This window comes from Trichoderma camerunense, assembly GCF_050948025.1.
Source record: "Trichoderma camerunense strain CBS 138272 chromosome Unknown V8C40scaffold_2, whole genome shotgun sequence".
In the NCBI taxonomy this organism is placed as follows: domain Eukaryota; kingdom Fungi; phylum Ascomycota; class Sordariomycetes; order Hypocreales; family Hypocreaceae; genus Trichoderma; species Trichoderma camerunense.
The window spans coordinates 2,387,676-2,403,085 of record NW_028145368.1 but is presented as its reverse complement, the minus strand read 5'-3'; the positions used below and the strand labels follow the sequence as shown (position 1 = coordinate 2,403,085).

General features: G+C 53.5%; 6 protein-coding genes across 6 annotated transcripts; 2 read left to right on the top strand and 4 right to left on the bottom strand.

The window, feature by feature from the left end:
• The first annotated feature begins 452 nt into the window (after nt 1-452).
• Nucleotides 453-1,875, top strand: V8C40DRAFT_233823 (splicing factor, Prp19-binding domain-containing protein). Its single transcript, XM_083213460.1, has one exon. It carries the CDS (start codon nt 532-534, stop codon nt 1,732-1,734), a length of 1,203 nt encoding a protein of 400 aa, XP_083078207.1. The 5' UTR covers nt 453-531; the 3' UTR covers nt 1,735-1,875.
• V8C40DRAFT_233821 (DNA-directed DNA polymerase alpha subunit POL12) lies at nt 1,797-4,198 on the bottom strand. Its single transcript, XM_083213459.1, has 4 exons — nt 4,122-4,198; nt 3,578-4,044; nt 2,198-3,518; nt 1,797-2,122 (listed from the first exon to the last, which is right to left on the bottom strand). Exons 2-4 carry the CDS (start codon nt 4,033-4,035, stop codon nt 1,952-1,954), a joined length of 1,950 nt encoding a protein of 649 aa, XP_083078206.1. The 5' UTR covers nt 4,036-4,044; nt 4,122-4,198; the 3' UTR covers nt 1,797-1,951.
• A 517-nt stretch (nt 4,199-4,715) lies between these two features.
• On the bottom strand, nt 4,716-9,091 carry V8C40DRAFT_102164 (uncharacterized protein). The gene is made up of 2 exons (XM_083210675.1): nt 8,794-9,091; nt 4,716-8,709 (listed from the first exon to the last, which is right to left on the bottom strand). Exons 1-2 carry the CDS (start codon nt 8,888-8,890, stop codon nt 4,853-4,855), a joined length of 3,954 nt encoding a protein of 1,317 aa, XP_083078205.1. The 5' UTR covers nt 8,891-9,091; the 3' UTR covers nt 4,716-4,852.
• A 736-nt stretch (nt 9,092-9,827) lies between these two features.
• V8C40DRAFT_233817 (mitochondrial 37S ribosomal protein mS47) lies at nt 9,828-12,025 on the bottom strand. The gene is made up of 2 exons (XM_083213458.1): nt 11,754-12,025; nt 9,828-11,694 (listed from the first exon to the last, which is right to left on the bottom strand). Exons 1-2 carry the CDS (start codon nt 11,862-11,864, stop codon nt 10,303-10,305), a joined length of 1,503 nt encoding a protein of 500 aa, XP_083078204.1. The 5' UTR covers nt 11,865-12,025; the 3' UTR covers nt 9,828-10,302.
• Nucleotides 12,026-12,147: 122 nt separating this feature from the next.
• On the top strand, nt 12,148-13,097 carry V8C40DRAFT_233813 (mRNA splicing protein SMD2). The gene is made up of 4 exons (XM_083213457.1): nt 12,148-12,320; nt 12,372-12,404; nt 12,501-12,758; nt 12,897-13,097. The coding sequence occupies exons 1-4, from the start codon at nt 12,160-12,162 to the stop codon at nt 12,937-12,939; spliced, it is 495 nt and encodes a 164-aa protein (XP_083078203.1). The 5' UTR covers nt 12,148-12,159; the 3' UTR covers nt 12,940-13,097.
• V8C40DRAFT_233808 (Dak1 domain-containing protein) lies at nt 13,038-15,197 on the bottom strand. Its single transcript, XM_083213456.1, has 2 exons — nt 13,727-15,197; nt 13,038-13,646 (listed from the first exon to the last, which is right to left on the bottom strand). The coding sequence occupies exons 1-2, from the start codon at nt 14,994-14,996 to the stop codon at nt 13,147-13,149; spliced, it is 1,770 nt and encodes a 589-aa protein (XP_083078202.1). The 5' UTR covers nt 14,997-15,197; the 3' UTR covers nt 13,038-13,146.
• Between the last annotated feature and the right edge of the window lie 213 nt (nt 15,198-15,410).

The following is a 15,410-nucleotide window of genomic DNA, read 5'->3' as shown; positions in this document are numbered from 1 at the left end:
GATTACTAAATTCCAGATAAGGTGGAATTGTATGCTACCGGTTGCCTCGGTTAAGGTATGTGTTATTACTTGAAAGCATTGCAGTTGGCAGTGTATGAATACCATTTATAATCACGATGCGGCATTGGTGATGGATAGCCTGAAGTAGGATACATAGTCGATTCTATACAGAGGCAGCATTAATAGTTATCTGTAAGCTGATTAAAAGAGTAGCCATTGAATGCAGATGATTGGAGAAAATTCCTTCAAGAACACTTAGCGTAATCCATTACGTATATATCAATCTAAATTTAATTATAAAATCTTCATTATCAACTTCATAGGAACGTTTTCATAGATCCTGATGAGCGCATGTATTCATTAACAGCGCTGTGACGTGCGTTTTAGTGGACTAGCTCAGCCCGATAGCCTACCGCGTCGGCTTATCGCAGGCGGATTTTCTACCTGTAAACGGCATCTACATAGCACTTCTCGAACTTCAAAACTTCCTCTCACCACATCAACTCTCCCTCCTCACTCTCCACAACTACAATGCCTCCAAAGCGCATGACGGCAAACCCCGTCAAGCCGTCTCGTCACAGAGCCGGCAAGCCCTCCGGCGCCGATTCCTCCTCCTCAGACTCAGACGCCAGCGACGCCGACGAGCCCGTCGAGCCCGTCGCCGTCCCCCCTCCCCCAAAGGCCACCAGCGCCGGCAAAATCATCAGCAACCTGAACAAAGTCGACCTCAATTCCCGGCGTAAAGATGCAGAAGCCGCCGAAGCGCGTCGAATCGCCGCGGAGAAAGCAGAGAGGCTAGCGGCGGAAGAAGGCTTCGTTACCGAAGAAGAGGAAGAAGAAGAAGATGACGAAGAGGAGGATGAAGATGAAAGCGAGTCAGAAGAGGAGGAGAGCAGTAGTGAAGAGGAAGCGCCGAGGAGATTAATGATGCGACCGAAATTCATACCGAAAAACCAACGAGGCGCCGCCGCAAAGGACTCGGAAAAGGAACAAGAAGCCGCCAGACAAGCCGAGGAGGAGGCCCGGAAACAAGCCGCCGATGCGCTCGTCGAGGAGCAAATCAAGAAAGACCTCGCCGCGCGCGCCGCGGGGAAGAAGCACTGGGACGACGAAGACAACGAGGAATCCGACGTCGACACCACAGACGGGCTGGACCCCGAGGCGGAAGAAGCAGCCTGGAGAGTGCGCGAGCTGAAGCGCCTCAAACGCGCCCGCCAAGCCATTGAGGAGCGCGAGAAGGAGCTCGCGGAGGTGGAGCGCCGCCGCAACCTCACCGAGGAAGAGCGCGCCGCCGAGGACGAAGCCTACATCGCGAAGCAGCAGGAGGAAAAGGATAGCAAGGGTAAAATGGCGTATAAACAGAAATACTACCACAAGGGCGCCTTCTTCCAGGAGGAGACGGCCGCCGCGGGCTTGCTCCAGCGAGACATCATGGGCGGCCGCATACAGGACGACGTGCGCAACCGCGAGGCCCTGCCCGAGTACCTGCAGCTGCGGGACATGACCAAGCTGGGCAAGAAGGGCGCGACAAAGTACAAGGACATGCGGAGCGAGGATACCGGCCGTTGGGGATCGTTTGATGGGGATAGGAGGCGAGATGACCGGCGTCGGTATGATGGCGAGGACGATCGGTTTCGGCCGGATGACGACTGGAATCGCAGAAAGAGGAGTACGTCTCGTGAAAGATATCGTGATGACGGCGACAAGAGACGCAGGGTTGATGATCGAGATTGAAGGAAAGCCTTTCCCAAAGGGCTATAATGTTTTTTAATGGGGATGCAAAGATGCATCCAAACCTTGGATTTTATAACCATACAAATATATACCCCATCTATTTGGCATGAAAAAATGGCCAAAAGAACATGATTAAAATCGAGAAACAAAAACCAGATATAAAAAAATGTGCCAATGTTTTGTCATTAGTTGCTGTAACCCCCTCCCAAACAATCTTTTATATCCTCACAATCTCTACCCGTGCTCTATCGAATACCTTGTGACTTATCAGGCCATTTATTACTTCTCCGTCTGAAGTTGGAGGATACAAAGTCATGCGCGCATATGTTCCTGCTCCACGTCTCTTTGATAAAGGACCTGGGTTGATTGCCAAAACACTTTCAACAACCTATATATCATGGTTAGCCAGTGATGTGGAATAGAAGCGACAATACTAGTAAAAAGGGGGATATAGATGTCATACCTTTGCAAAAGGAGGCAATGAGCTCGGAATCAGCAACACATCAGGTCTAACGCTAACCATCTCGCCCAACTTGAGATAGCTCACATCAAGCATAGCACCCGTCGCAAGCCCATCTTCCGTCCCCGTCTTCGGCAGCCTTGACCTGTCCGTCGGCGGAAACACGGGGAAGTAATGCCGCTGCTCAACCAGATGGCGACACAGCCGTCGCATGAGCTCTCCCGGAGGTGCCCCCCTGGAGACCTCCTCGCTGCGTAGCTCGTACAGCACATCTTGGCTAGACAGGCCGAGAACCACCTCATTCATGGATAGGGTCATGGGGTTGGAGACGATGCGCACTGACTTGGGCAGACCGAGCTCTCGTCGGGAAATGGTATCCTGAGGCCAGGAGACGTGTTTGTCGAGGACGTCTCGCACGGAAGGGACGAGGATGACTGTGAGATGAGGGTTTGCAGAGGCGAGGCGATTCAACGCGGGAGCGACAAGGTATTTGAAGACGGTGTTCATGTTGGCAGTGTCAGGGTCATATGTGGCTTCTTCAGGAAGATCAAAGTCTCCCGTAGCGATAAGCGGATGATCGATATCCAGAAACGGTCCCGTGAGAACGAGGGCATCGGCGTACGTATCGGCTGCCTGATTGCAGAGCGCCTGCAGCGGCTCATAGTCGAGGTTATCATCAGCCGTGTACGGCCCAGCTGCATAGATGATGCTGAGCGGCGCAGGATCCGAGTCTGCGTCCATGGCATCTGGGTCACCCCTGAGCTTCTCCCGATGAGCCTCAAGAGCCGCAGCGCTGGACGCAGCGCTTGGCAAAAGCGGCATGTCTAGAACCTCCTTGACGATAAACTCATCTCCCGTGATGTTGCTGCCCCTGAGCGCAACAATTTGACCCGGAAAGAAGCTCCAGCTCTGGACACCGTCTAGCTTGAGCGGCACTCTTAGGCCCCTCCCCATCCGCCTTGACGTCTCCAGCACTATTGAGGCAGCATTGAGCTTGCCCTCCAGAGAATCTGACGCAATACGGCCTACAGCCACAACTTCGGTTGTGCTTGCAGTTGCAGCGTTGCCAAAAGCAGAGTCCTCCAGATTATGGTGCTCGCGGACAAGGTCAAGAAAGTCGTCGATTCGGTCGTCGAGGATCTCGCTAGCCTCAGATAGCTTCATCGCCAGTGGCTTATAGCCCGTCTTCTTCTGATCAGAGGCAGCCGTGAGCTTGATTCTCGGCTCGGGAAAGGGCGCAATGGGCGCTTCGGCCGGCGGGAGCTCGTCGTTGAGGATTTCCACCACCTCTCCCGCGTTCTGTCGTTCCGCAAAGGTCGCCGACCTAAAAGACCACCTGGTTAACAGCTGCAAGGTAATACGGCCCGACTGCCAAATACTAACGGGAGATTCATCGATCTGAGCTGCTCGTTGAGTCCTGCTGCCGGCGAGCTCGGTATGTCCCTTTGCATCTCCATCCTCTTCCTCAACCCTCCACTGCTAGGCATCTTTTGCTTCCCCGACGCAGGCGTACTCGGCACCAAACCATCCAACATGCCAAATACATCCCCCTTGCCCGCCTTGGGCCTCGGCGTCGGCGCCATCTTCCTCTCGCTCTTGACCTGCAGCCGCCGCTGCGACTTCTCCAGCTCGTCCTGGATGCTCTGCTTCAGGCCGCGCACGTTCGACAGCGTCACGGCCTGCGCGTCCACGTCCATCTTGATGCAGTACGACTCCCATTTGAAGTAGAGGTCCTCAGCCGAGATGTCGTGTAGCCGGCCCATGGACTGGAGCTCGCTGAGAACATCTGGCTCCAGCGTCCCGTTGGGAGCGAACCGAGACTGGATTTCTTCGTCGGCCATTGTGGGCGACTGTATGTTTGTCAATTGGCCAATTTCACAGCTTCTGATCCTTTTTGACTCTTGCCGGTATCAAGGTAAATACGAACAGAGCTTGTACCGGCAGCTACAACGATTTGAATTTTGTCTGTGGCTGCAAAAGAAAGATTGAGCTCTCTGGCTGTAGTGGGGGTTGCAAGTGAAGACGTGGAGACGCGACGCGTTAAGTGGCAGAGCTTAAGAGCTGGAGGCTCGAGGTACATGTGCGCATGTACTCTTTCAGCGGTTACCCAAGACAATGGAACTCCTCTGTTCCTCAATTCCCAGCACCGCTATTAAACAGACTCCAGTCTACTTATATATCAATCACATATTAATCGGGATTCTTGGAACTTCATTAATATTTAATTCATTTTTATTAATTGTCGTCGTTCGTATGAATTGTGTTGCATCATTCCTTGATGTCTCTATAACCTGAAAACTCCAGATATATCCCATACAATTCTTCAATTCTTCAAGAAAATAAAGAGTATTCGAGACAAAGAGAGAAAATAAGCACACAGGCATAACATCGTAACAACATTGAGTCTTGCTCTGGTATCCACTATGCTAACCCTGTATAAGGTAGATAGCTATCTAATAAATGAGAATAAAGAAGCGCAAAAAAGGAGAAAGGCTCTCTCTTTTGGCTGTAAAAGAGTAACAACTCTGTGCTTCTCCCGCTTGTCGTCAAGAAAGCCTGTTTGTAATACCTATCCGAAACTCCTCGCGCTATAAAAAACCCAACGTCAATCATCAAATACCATATCCCTTTTCTCTAATCGCGTTACTTATAAATGCATCATTTAAGCTTCTTTATGACACTGTCCATCCAATCGGCAATGTTATTAGCAGCGCCGTCGTAATCGAAACTTAGTCCCATAGATCCATTCTTAGGGGATGAACTGGGCATTATGTCATCTGTGCTCAAGAGGTTGCCAAAGTCAATCAACTCGTCATTGTGTCCCCCCAGCCCAGGTAGGCTGCTGAGGTCCATCTCGGTTTCCCCCAAAGTGTGGCCCTCTGAAAGCAGTTGCACAATGCTTCGACTAATAGGGGAATCAAATACGTCAAAGTTTCCCTGATTGATCCGCGGGCTGCGTCTCCTAGCGCTGCTGCTGGGAATTCTCAGTAAAGATCTTGGCGTCTTCGTGGGAGTCTGCTCGACTGCATGCTGGCTCGGCGAAAGGATCGACTTGGCCGATCGCAAGGACTTTGATACACTTCTAGTGATGGGTCTATGACTTGGGGTAGGCCGTGTAGGGGTCTTGAAAGGCTCAGCCGTTGTAGGCGCTGCATCGGGTGGCGGGGTGGACGGTCGTCCTTTGAAGGGGCTGTTAAATAGAGCATCCAGGTCGTCTAGTTTGCCAATACTCTCGCGCGATCCTGGCATGGCAGCATTCTCTTGGTCGCCTTTGAGATGCTCTCCTGGTCGGCACTCTGCAGTCTGAACGACATTAACGTCAACGTCGCAAAGCACCTTTGGAACTCCGTCTTTTCTAGGAGATGGGAATAGCAATCTCTTCGTGCTGCCGGCCATTTCGTCAAATTCGATATCGATAGGGCTCTGAGCCGTCCCGCTGCCCTGAGAATGGGTTGATCCTGGCTGTGATACCACGTCCAGTCCATCATTCACAAAAAACTGTTCAGCTTGCTGACTTTCGGTCATCTCTGGCACCGACAAGGAGTTCAAGTCCACAGGAACCGCTTCGCTCATCTTTGGCGACGAGGGTGCTACTGGCTCAAACGCATCCGTGGGGAGATAGGCTTCCGAAGTGAGATTGAGGGGACCGTCATCCTTTGGACGATTCTTCTTCGCCCTAGATGTGCTTCGGCCGGTGCCTCTCTTCCGTCGCTCTTGGCCTAACCGAGAGGCGTCTTTATCCCACCTGTCAGGGGGCCGGTGAGTTTTGCACTTGGTAAGCCAAATGCCACAAGGGTTGCAAAGCAGAGCCTCCTGCCACTTGGTCCTCTCGTCGGTAATGGCCAGACTCTTTTTGACGACACGATGAAGTGTCGGTTTGCCGTCGTCATCGCGCCGTAAAACCTCTACAGCCGTTATTTTCCCCGGCTTTTCAGAATACTCGCAACGCTCCGGAACGCCGTCGCGCTCTTGAATCCAAATCTTCCTCCATGTAGGGGTTTCAATGGCACCGCAGTTGCTGCAAAACGGAGGCATTTCTCCATTCATTATGGCCTCTTCAAGGCGCTGCTTAATGGCATGTTTTTTCACAATGTTCTTATTTGATCGTTGCGCAGGGGGTGAGGATGGCGCCGGAAAATCGCTTGGAGGGCATGTCTCCTCAGGAGCCGCTGAGTTTACCAAAGGGGCGGGGTCTACCGGAGACTCAGACGTGGATTCCGCGCGAGGCTCCGGCATTGGCAAAGCCAACGTCCCCATGGAACTCGGTCGACGGACGTCAACACCTCCTACCGAAGATGGACGGTCCGAAGCGTTAGCTGGGGGCTGAGACAAGCTCGAGGGGCCAGCAGGGTCGCTAGATGGCAGGATAAGCGGGCCTGCGGATTGAGATCGACTTAGCTGGCGAGGGTACTTGGGTTTAGAGGTTTGTGGTCTTGATTGAGGCGGCTGTGAAGATCGTGATGGAGGTCGAACAAATGGAGGAGCGACTTCTTTCGATGAAAATGTAGAGGCGAGTTGTACTATGGGGTCGTTGAAGATGTCATCCGTCGCGGGGGTGGTTTGTGAGAGTTCGGGAGGAGATGTAGAAGCCGGTCCTGGCTCGCGAGGATTCGCAGAAGTCAGGGCCGGGGCATCAACGGCGGTGATGGGGGATGTAGCCGTAGTAAAATGCGCCAAGGTATGCGCTTGAGTAGGTGCGGGAAGAGGAATGGGAGTGGGAGCCTGAATTGGAGCAGGGGTAGAAGTCAGGGCCGGGCTCATAGGCCTTTCAATGGCATCTGTCGTAGGTGGTGGAGTTGGGCCCAACATTGGCGATGTCGGTTGCGGCCTCTTCCTTTTCGTAGATTGGCCATTCGTCTGTGGCCGGCTTGGGCCCCCTTTCGGCGGAGGTGGTAATGAGCCTTCTGTAGGGCCAGGGTTATTTGACGTCGGGTAAGGAGTATTGTATGTGAGAAGATGCACTAGATCCTGGCCGCTGGGGCCGTCCTGGAGCTGGAAAACCTGAACCGGCACGCTCTGCTTTGGAGCCTTGTGTGCGCGCTGTGGCGGTGGTAGCTCTTCCAAGACGGCCTGATCTCCTTCTCCGAAAAGCTCACTCATATCATTTCCCGGAATGCCGTGCTCATGCTCACCAGGAGCCATTGTCGGCATCGGGGGCAGCACTGGGCTTGAAGGAGGCGGGCTGGATCGCATATAGGGCGTCGCCTGCTGAGCTGGTGGCGAGGATCCAATATCAGCAGGGCTGTCGTCGGGGTAGTTTGGGGTTGGGGCCATGGACTCTGGTGATCTATCGTCATCCATGCCGGGAGATGCAAAGCGGCTAGCCTCGCTCGTGGCAAAGCTTGATACGGGCGGCTGGCTCAGTGCGGATTCACGTCGCTTGAGGGAGCTGGGCTCTCGTCCTGGTACCGCCCTGAGACGACCGTTAGGAACGGGTGTGGGAGCTCGAGGGACCTCCTGCAGATGGCTACCTGTCACACTGTCGCTATTGATGGCAATGGGTCGAAAGTTTCGCAGGGAGCTGGAATTGCTCGCAGCAACCCTGAGGGATTCGGGCTCGGTTGCAAAGGGATTCGCGTCCGACTTGTCCACCTTGGTCACCTTTGCCCTCTTCTTGACAGGCTCATCCTCCTTGGCGGGCGCGGCTTCTTCTCCTTCAGTTCCGTCCTCATAGCCGGATGTGTTGCCTTCAGCGGGTTTCTTTCGCGGTCTGCCTCGAGGCCTACCCGTTGGTGGCTTCCTCCGGGGCGGCCTATTTGACGCTCTACTAGATGGTCGTGATGAGGGTGCCGGGACGCCAGGCATGGACTGAGACTGAGGTTCGATGGGAATGGGAGCCAGCCTCGGCAGCTCCTGTGTAGACGCTTGGTTGTAGCTTGGGCCAAAGGAGCCCTGCCTAACCAACGGTGGTGGGGGTCCTTGAGGCAGAGCAGGAGCCATGCTGGGCGAATGGTGTACTGGCATAGGGCTACCATGGTTCTGGCTCGCCTGTTGGCTCATCTGAGGGTTGGACTGGACCAGAGAGTTCCATTCTGATGCAGCACCGGGTGTCAAGACCTGCTCCATAGGCCTGACTGGCTGCTGGTCCACGGAAGAGGCGTATGTGATGGAACGCTGGATTCTGGCTGTCTCAGACAGCTTCAATCTGACCTCGAGCGTCTCCCTGTTGCCGCCACCAAACACACCCAATACATTTCTCGTCACACGACCCGTCACCATCTTGGGCTGATGGTTCCCAAAGTCGGGCCGCATCGACTGAAAGACCCATGATAGCAGGCCTTGTCCGACCAGAGGCAGATCGGGTTCGGAATAATCAATTGCGTAGATGGTGTAGTCGCACTCGTGGTTCGTAAGCTCCGGGCTGCACTCGGCAATAACATGTACGCAAGCCCTCAGGTCGACGACGCCAATGGAGTTGGTGTCATCAATCGGGACCGTCTGGACCTGCAAGGGCTGGGAGCCTCTGGCGAGGCAATTAACCTTGGCCTCTTTGTCGAACGTGTAATGAACCTTTACTGTTCGGTCTGAATTAGTCGCTGCAGCAAACTAAAGTAAAGCCAAGGGCACGCTGAAGCTGAATCTGAGGGAGATTTTCGTACAGTTCATAAACTTGGTCTGCACGCCATAGTCGTCAGCGTCGCCGGCGACAGACGTGTTGTTCCAGCCACTGGAGTGAGCGGGCATTGGTGAAGCCATGGCGATTGTGCCTCGCCCTCGCGGCCGGTCGTCGTGGTCCCCCTTCACCTGCTGGGTTGCCGATGCAGGAGTTGAGAATTATTCTGCCGAGATGGGTACTGTAAGTATTGAAAAAAAGGGAAGTGGAGAGTTTGCTGGGTTTGTTGGTCTTGGTTGTGGTGCCGGGTCAAATTGGGGAGGCGGGTTTCATGCTCGTGACGCGCCAAATGCTCCAGGTCGCGTCTGCGTGGTGGATCTGAGATATGGAGGCGCGCAGGGGATTTTTTAAGACAAAAAGGCGAATGGGGCAACACCAGAAAAAAAAGTGAAATGAGGTCAGATCCACGTTGCTACAGAGACAAGAAAGAGGCCGTTGCACAAAGAAAAGGGAGGACAAATTCTTTGTTCTGTCGTGAGTGGGTTGATGAGCAAAGAGAGGTGCAGGGCCTTTGTGATGGTGATGATGGCCTCTGTTTCGTCACGCTCTAAAAGCGTGTGTGCCTGCGCTGTAACCACGCCTGACGTGCCACCCAATTGCCAACTCTGCAACTCGCTAGCCGCGCCACGGCAGCTTTGCTTCGGTGTGTGCTGGAACTAGCAGCAGGTGAGCTTTTAGTGAGAAAGTGCCTGCAGAAAAGCCAGTTGGAGCCCGGCACTCATTGAATCATGGGCGTTAATAGGCTGCAGGGGGGACTCCAGCCTGCCGCGCTTCTCTTCGGGGCTACCCCACCTACCCAATGGAGCAGTTGATCTTATCGCTGGTTGGCGCCGGCTGAACCCCGGACTAGCGGACCGGCTCCGATACAAGCCTCGCGTTGCTTTGGAGCTTTCTGAAAATGCCCAGCGAATTCGTCTCACACAAACGACGGTCTGGCGGCAGGGCAAAGATGCTCCGGTTGAGCGGGCAATTCGACAGAGCAAACAAGAGAGCAATGGCCAGACTTTTTTTTTTCTTCTCCCTCCCTCCTTGGCTGCGGCGGGCGGGGGCTTGCTGGCCCTTTTATAGTTGCCCCAACCAGGTTGACGCCATCTTGAGAGCTCGTCTGCCATCACATCAGCACCCCCTCCAACTCATCCGTCTCGTGACTTGGCTTCTCCCTGCATTTTCTTAGGCTGCACAAGTCTCTGCCCCTCCATAGCCAGACTCGCCCTGCCGTTTTAGCCCGATAAATGAAGCCGTCTGCTATCGGCCCTTGCACCTTATTTCCATGACGCCCGATGGTTTGCAGCACCACCGCCGTTGTGCAAAAAAGGCACGGGCGCACTTCACGCCATCTCCGCAAGATAACACCATGACGACTCCATCACCATCCATCACTGTGTGCTTTATCTTCATCTCATTAGATGCATTTGCATCTCGTCTTTTAGATTTTACTATTGTACATGTACATGCGTTCTCTATTTTCTTTCTTCCTTCTTTGCTCCCCCCCTTTTTATAGTCGACTTGAAGCTGCAGAATCACCGGCCACCCACTTGGCTTTGCCTTGCTCGTCAACTGTTGTTTTCCTGCTGATAATCTCGTCTACAACCTCTGCCACACCCTGTCGGTTCTTTCTTGACGCCTTGACCTGCTTCGCGAGTTCTGCTGGTGTAAGAGAGTTGCCAGATACAATGGCCTGAATCTCCTTCTCGGTAGGCACGCCGAGGGCGGCGAAGGGGTATTCGGAGTAGGTGCGGTCCGTAAACAGCTTAAATCCGGCGTCCTTGTTGAAGTCGAAGAAGGGCTTGGCAGTGTTCGCGCTGGCTGGGATGGCCTCGAGAGACTCGGGTTGCCACTTGGCAGCCTCCTTACGCACCAGCAGGGCCGTCACACCCTCCGTGAAGTCGTGGTGTTGCATGAACTTGCTGGCAATCTGGTGTTCCTTCTCAAAGGTCTCCGAGATGCTCCATTTACCGCCAACCCGCATCTGCCTAAGAGCAACATGCACGGCAGTGGGCGACCGCTTCTTAAGCGTGGCCAGCTGCTTCTGCGCCCACTCTTCAGTCTCACCCCGCTCTTCCTTCAAGGCAGCAATGATGTCATTCACGTTGTTCTTGCTGAAACATCGGTCGATGGCCCGTCGAGTTTCACCGCTCAGGGCAAAGGCCTGGTCGTAGGGCAGGCCAGTGCAGAACTCCTCCAACGTATCGTTGATGAGCTCGAGCCTCCGGGGGAGAGGGTCCTCATCGCGGAAGCGCAACTCTGCCAGACGTGCCTCGAGATCCGGCAAGCTTGACGAGTGTAGGTAGTGAGTCGCAATGCCGCTGTAGAAGACGTTGGGTCCAGTGAGCCGGTCGCTAGTCAGCGCGAGATAGGTTCCGATGGAGCCGTTCATCCGAGGCAGGAAGAAAGATGCACCGACATCGGGGAAGAATCCAATCGTCGTCTCGGGCATGGCAAACATTGTCCTCTCAGTCGCAATTCGGAAGGGTGCGTGAATACTCAGTCCAACGCCGCCACCCATGGTGATGCCGTCCATGAAGGCAATGTAGGGCTTCTGATATGTCGCAATGTAGTGGTCCAGCTGGTATTCGAGAGCAAAGTAGTCGGCTGACTTCTTCCATCCATCGGCACCCTCCTGGTTGTACTGAGCCAGAGCGGCAACATCACCACCGGCGCAAAGAGCCTTCTCGCCAGCACCCTTCATGACAATGACGTTTGCCATGTCAGACTTTTCCCACTCGATCAGTCGGGGGACGATCTTGCGAATCATAGATCCATTGAGAGAGTTGAGCTTCTTTGGGCGGTTGAGCAGCACGGTTCTGAGTCCGTACTTGCTCTCGAAGACGACATCGTTGGGCTCGTCGCCAGGCAATTCCTTGACATTGTAGGCCTCGGCAGACAGCTGTTGTAAACCAAATTAGCACCCCATAATATATAAGACAACATCTCCTCGTTGCTAACCGGTCGTGCGACTAGTGACGAGCTCATCGCTCTGCTCATGGTGGTGCGATAGCTCCGGCTCGCAGCATTCGCTGCCGTGCCAGCTCGAGCCGCAATTGTTCGGAAGGACATCAGACGTTGACTGGATGCTCTCACAAAGTCAATTCTAAGACATCCAAACAAGGAGAGAGAGGAGGAGGAAGAGGATGACACCAGAGGGCCTTGGACTTGGACTTTGAATCTCCGGCTATTTCGAAGAATAGAAGAAGCTCCACCTGAAAATTGGCCCGCCGATTGCCGATAAGGATGGCGGAGAAACGTCCCATCCCAGTACGTACCTTTTTTGTGCCAGCCATCTTACAGCTGCTTGTCAGGTGATCACAGCTGTTCACTTTCTGGGTACAAAAAGTACAAAGTACATAGACCAATGTTCCCCACAGCAAGCCGCGACAAGGGCCAATCAGCAGCAGTGCCTGAGATACGCCTACAACTTTTCGAGCTTCCAGCTTGTCCAGCCTTGCGCACGCAACCTCATCCATCACACCCAAATCCAACCAAGCAGCAAAAGATGGCCGACCCCAAGATTCAGTATGTTCCACGCCATACCGCCAATTGTGCTTATGCTGACCGCTTCTACAGGGAACTCCTCACCAAGTCTCGCTCCGAACTCACGTACGTCGCGGATAACGCTTCTGCCCCTCCCACCGCTCTCCTGCATTCATTCCAGTATATATATACGTACATGTAATATCTAACATCCCGACCTAGCGAGTACGAGATTGCGCAGCTTGAAGAGTATGAGTTCTCTTCCGGTCCCCTTTCCATCCTCCAGACGGCCGTGAGGTCGCACACGCAGGTGCTCATCTCCATTCGCTCGAACCGCAAGCTGCTGGCACGTGTCAAGGCCTTTGACAGGCATTGCAACATGGTGCTCGAGAACGTCAAGGAGATGTGGACGGAAACGCCCAGGCTAGCGGACGGAAAAAAGGGCCGGCCGGTCAACAAGGACAGATTCATCAGCAAGATGTACGCTATACTCCTCTCCCCTTTCCAGATGTCGACGAGGTCTTGGGCATCGAGAGACGGCTGGTGGAACTCTCGAAGCTAATCGCGTCGAAATATGGAAATCTTGTTGCATAAATGCTGGGTACTAACGTGGTGCAGGTTCCTGAGAGGTGATAGCGTCATCCTGGTACTTCTATCCTAGAGTTATACGAGCTGCTTTGGGTTGTTTTGGGGTTTAATTGACATTGAGCTATTGGATGACGGATTTACATCGCGAGAGTCTCAAAGGCGAATTTAGGCGTTGAAAACAATTTATTTGGTTGCTTTAAGCACACATCAAGTCTTTGGACATTCTTACTAGATCGTGGCCTCCACCATTGCGTCCTCCCTCTATGTCATATGCCGTATTTCAGATAGATTCCCAGCCCTCCTCTGTCGGCTTGACACCGCCCAGTCCCAAGAAGAAGCATGCCAATCCCCAAGCACCAGGATCAGGCACCTCCTCATATCCACTGCCGCCTATGTACACTGACCGCCCAAGGCTTGCCTGCATGCCCTTGGTTTCATCGGCGGCCTTCCTTGCCGCATCAGCTGCCTGTTTCACATCACCAGTCTTACCCAGAATCTCGACAAAGGGATAAAGCGCGTCCACAAGCGTGCGATCGCCAGGCTGAGCAGGAGTGTATTTGGACAAGGCCTCGCAGCTAAGCTTAAGAGCGGCGGACCATACTGAAGGACCAGCTTCGCCAGATCCCAGGGTACGAAGAGCGTGGACGAGAGCATTGAGGAATATGGCGTAAAGAGCACCCGAAGTGCCATCCATGGCGGTTTCTACCACCTGTACAATGGAAGCCACGTCGACAACCACGTCTCCTGTCAGGGGCTTCTGCTGGATGTGCTTCAGGATGGCTATAATTTGCAAGTTAGTCTCCAGATGTCACAAGGCATTTAAAGTCAAATTAGAATTGGAGAATTTCTTGTTAGCCTACCTTCAGCTCCCCTCTTGAGGCCAATGCCACAGTCTCCATCTCCAACAACGGTATCGTACTTGGTAACTTCGGGCTCGGCCGCAATCACGCGTTCCAGCGCATTGGTGAGAACAGAAGTAGCATGTTTAGCATCCATTTGTAGTCCACTCGGCTGAGTCTCTTCGTTAGTCCCGGCAGTGCCTGTCCTTGTTGCAGTGTTCTTTGCCTCCCATGATGTCTTTTGCACTGGAGCAGACCAGCCAGTGACCTCGCTCGGGGCATCCAGCAACTCAATCATGCTCGGTCCGCCAATGTCGGTATTAACGACGTTGAGAAGGGTGATGCTGAAGCCCTGGCCATTCAAACTCGTCATGAATGTGCCGCTGATGATGCGGACTGGTCGAATATTGTACTTGTCGCTGAGCTGGTTCACCACTTCGGTAGTGATACCACCCAGCTCCAGAACACTAACACCTCCAAGGTTGTTGATGAGCAGAACAACCTCGTTTGAGTTGACATTGAGGAAAGCTCTGTCCTTGTCGCTTTGGTCAAGCAGCTGGGTGAGCATTCTCTCCACCAACTGAGGCAGCTCCAGCTTCTCCCTACTTGATCCGGGCTCATTGTGAATACCCATCCCGACCTCGACTTGCTCAGGCGCCAAGGCTTCACTGGAATCGATAACTCGTCCCGGAACGTGAACATGCTCCAAGCTGGCACCAACACTGACGATGTTGGCCGCAGTCAGCCGAGCCACCTTTGCCACCTCTTCCAACGACCGTCCTTGCGCGGCGAGAGCGCCGGCAATCTTGAGCACGAGCACAGTACCGGCGATTCCTCGCCTTCCAACCTTGCCCGTCTTCTTCCTCCCAACGCCCACATCGTCACCCACGACAACCATCTCGACAGCCTGGCCAGCCGCAATGGCCTTTTCCACGGCCATTCCAAAATTGAGGATGTCGCCCGTATAGTTCATCACGACGACTAACACGCCCTTCTCAGTGTCTACTCTTGACATGATGCCATTCCTGACCTGCTCAGCTGAGGGACTGGCAAAGATTGTGCCCGCAACGGCAGCTGAAAGCATGCCCGGGCCAACCATGGCGGCGAACGAGGGCTCATGGCCAGACCCTCCGCCCGAGATGATTGAGACTTGCTGAGGAGCATCGGATGGCCGGCGATAGATGATTTTGTTATCTGAGTCGAGGGCAACGTTGGGATTGGTGAGGGTCAGGCTGTGAAGCGCAGTGTTGACTAGATGAGTCGGGTCATTGATGAAGTGCTTTGTAGACATTATAGGCGATGTAGAGGGAACTGCAGCTGTAAATTCAAAGACAGAATGGCGTTGATCACTCCGAGATGAGAGAGATCATGAATGAGAAAAAATTGTTGAAGGAAAGAGATGCTCTATGCAATATATTGAATCCAAAAGAATTAGGTACAGAATGCTATATAAGAGTGGCCTGATTATCAGTGACGTAGAGTGATGACACCGGCGGGCTGATAAAGAAAAAAAGGGCGGGGAAGCTCGATATTGGCATTTCAGCGGGGTTGACAAGTTGCCGGCGAGCTCAACAAATCGAGTACAAGTCTCTACCTGTCTTCACGGTGTGAATGCAGCCGTGAGCCTTGGTAGCAGTACGAGCACCGTGTCTCTGTGTAATGCACGGTCATCAGCGGGGAATTGGGCGAATTTCGATGGAGAATC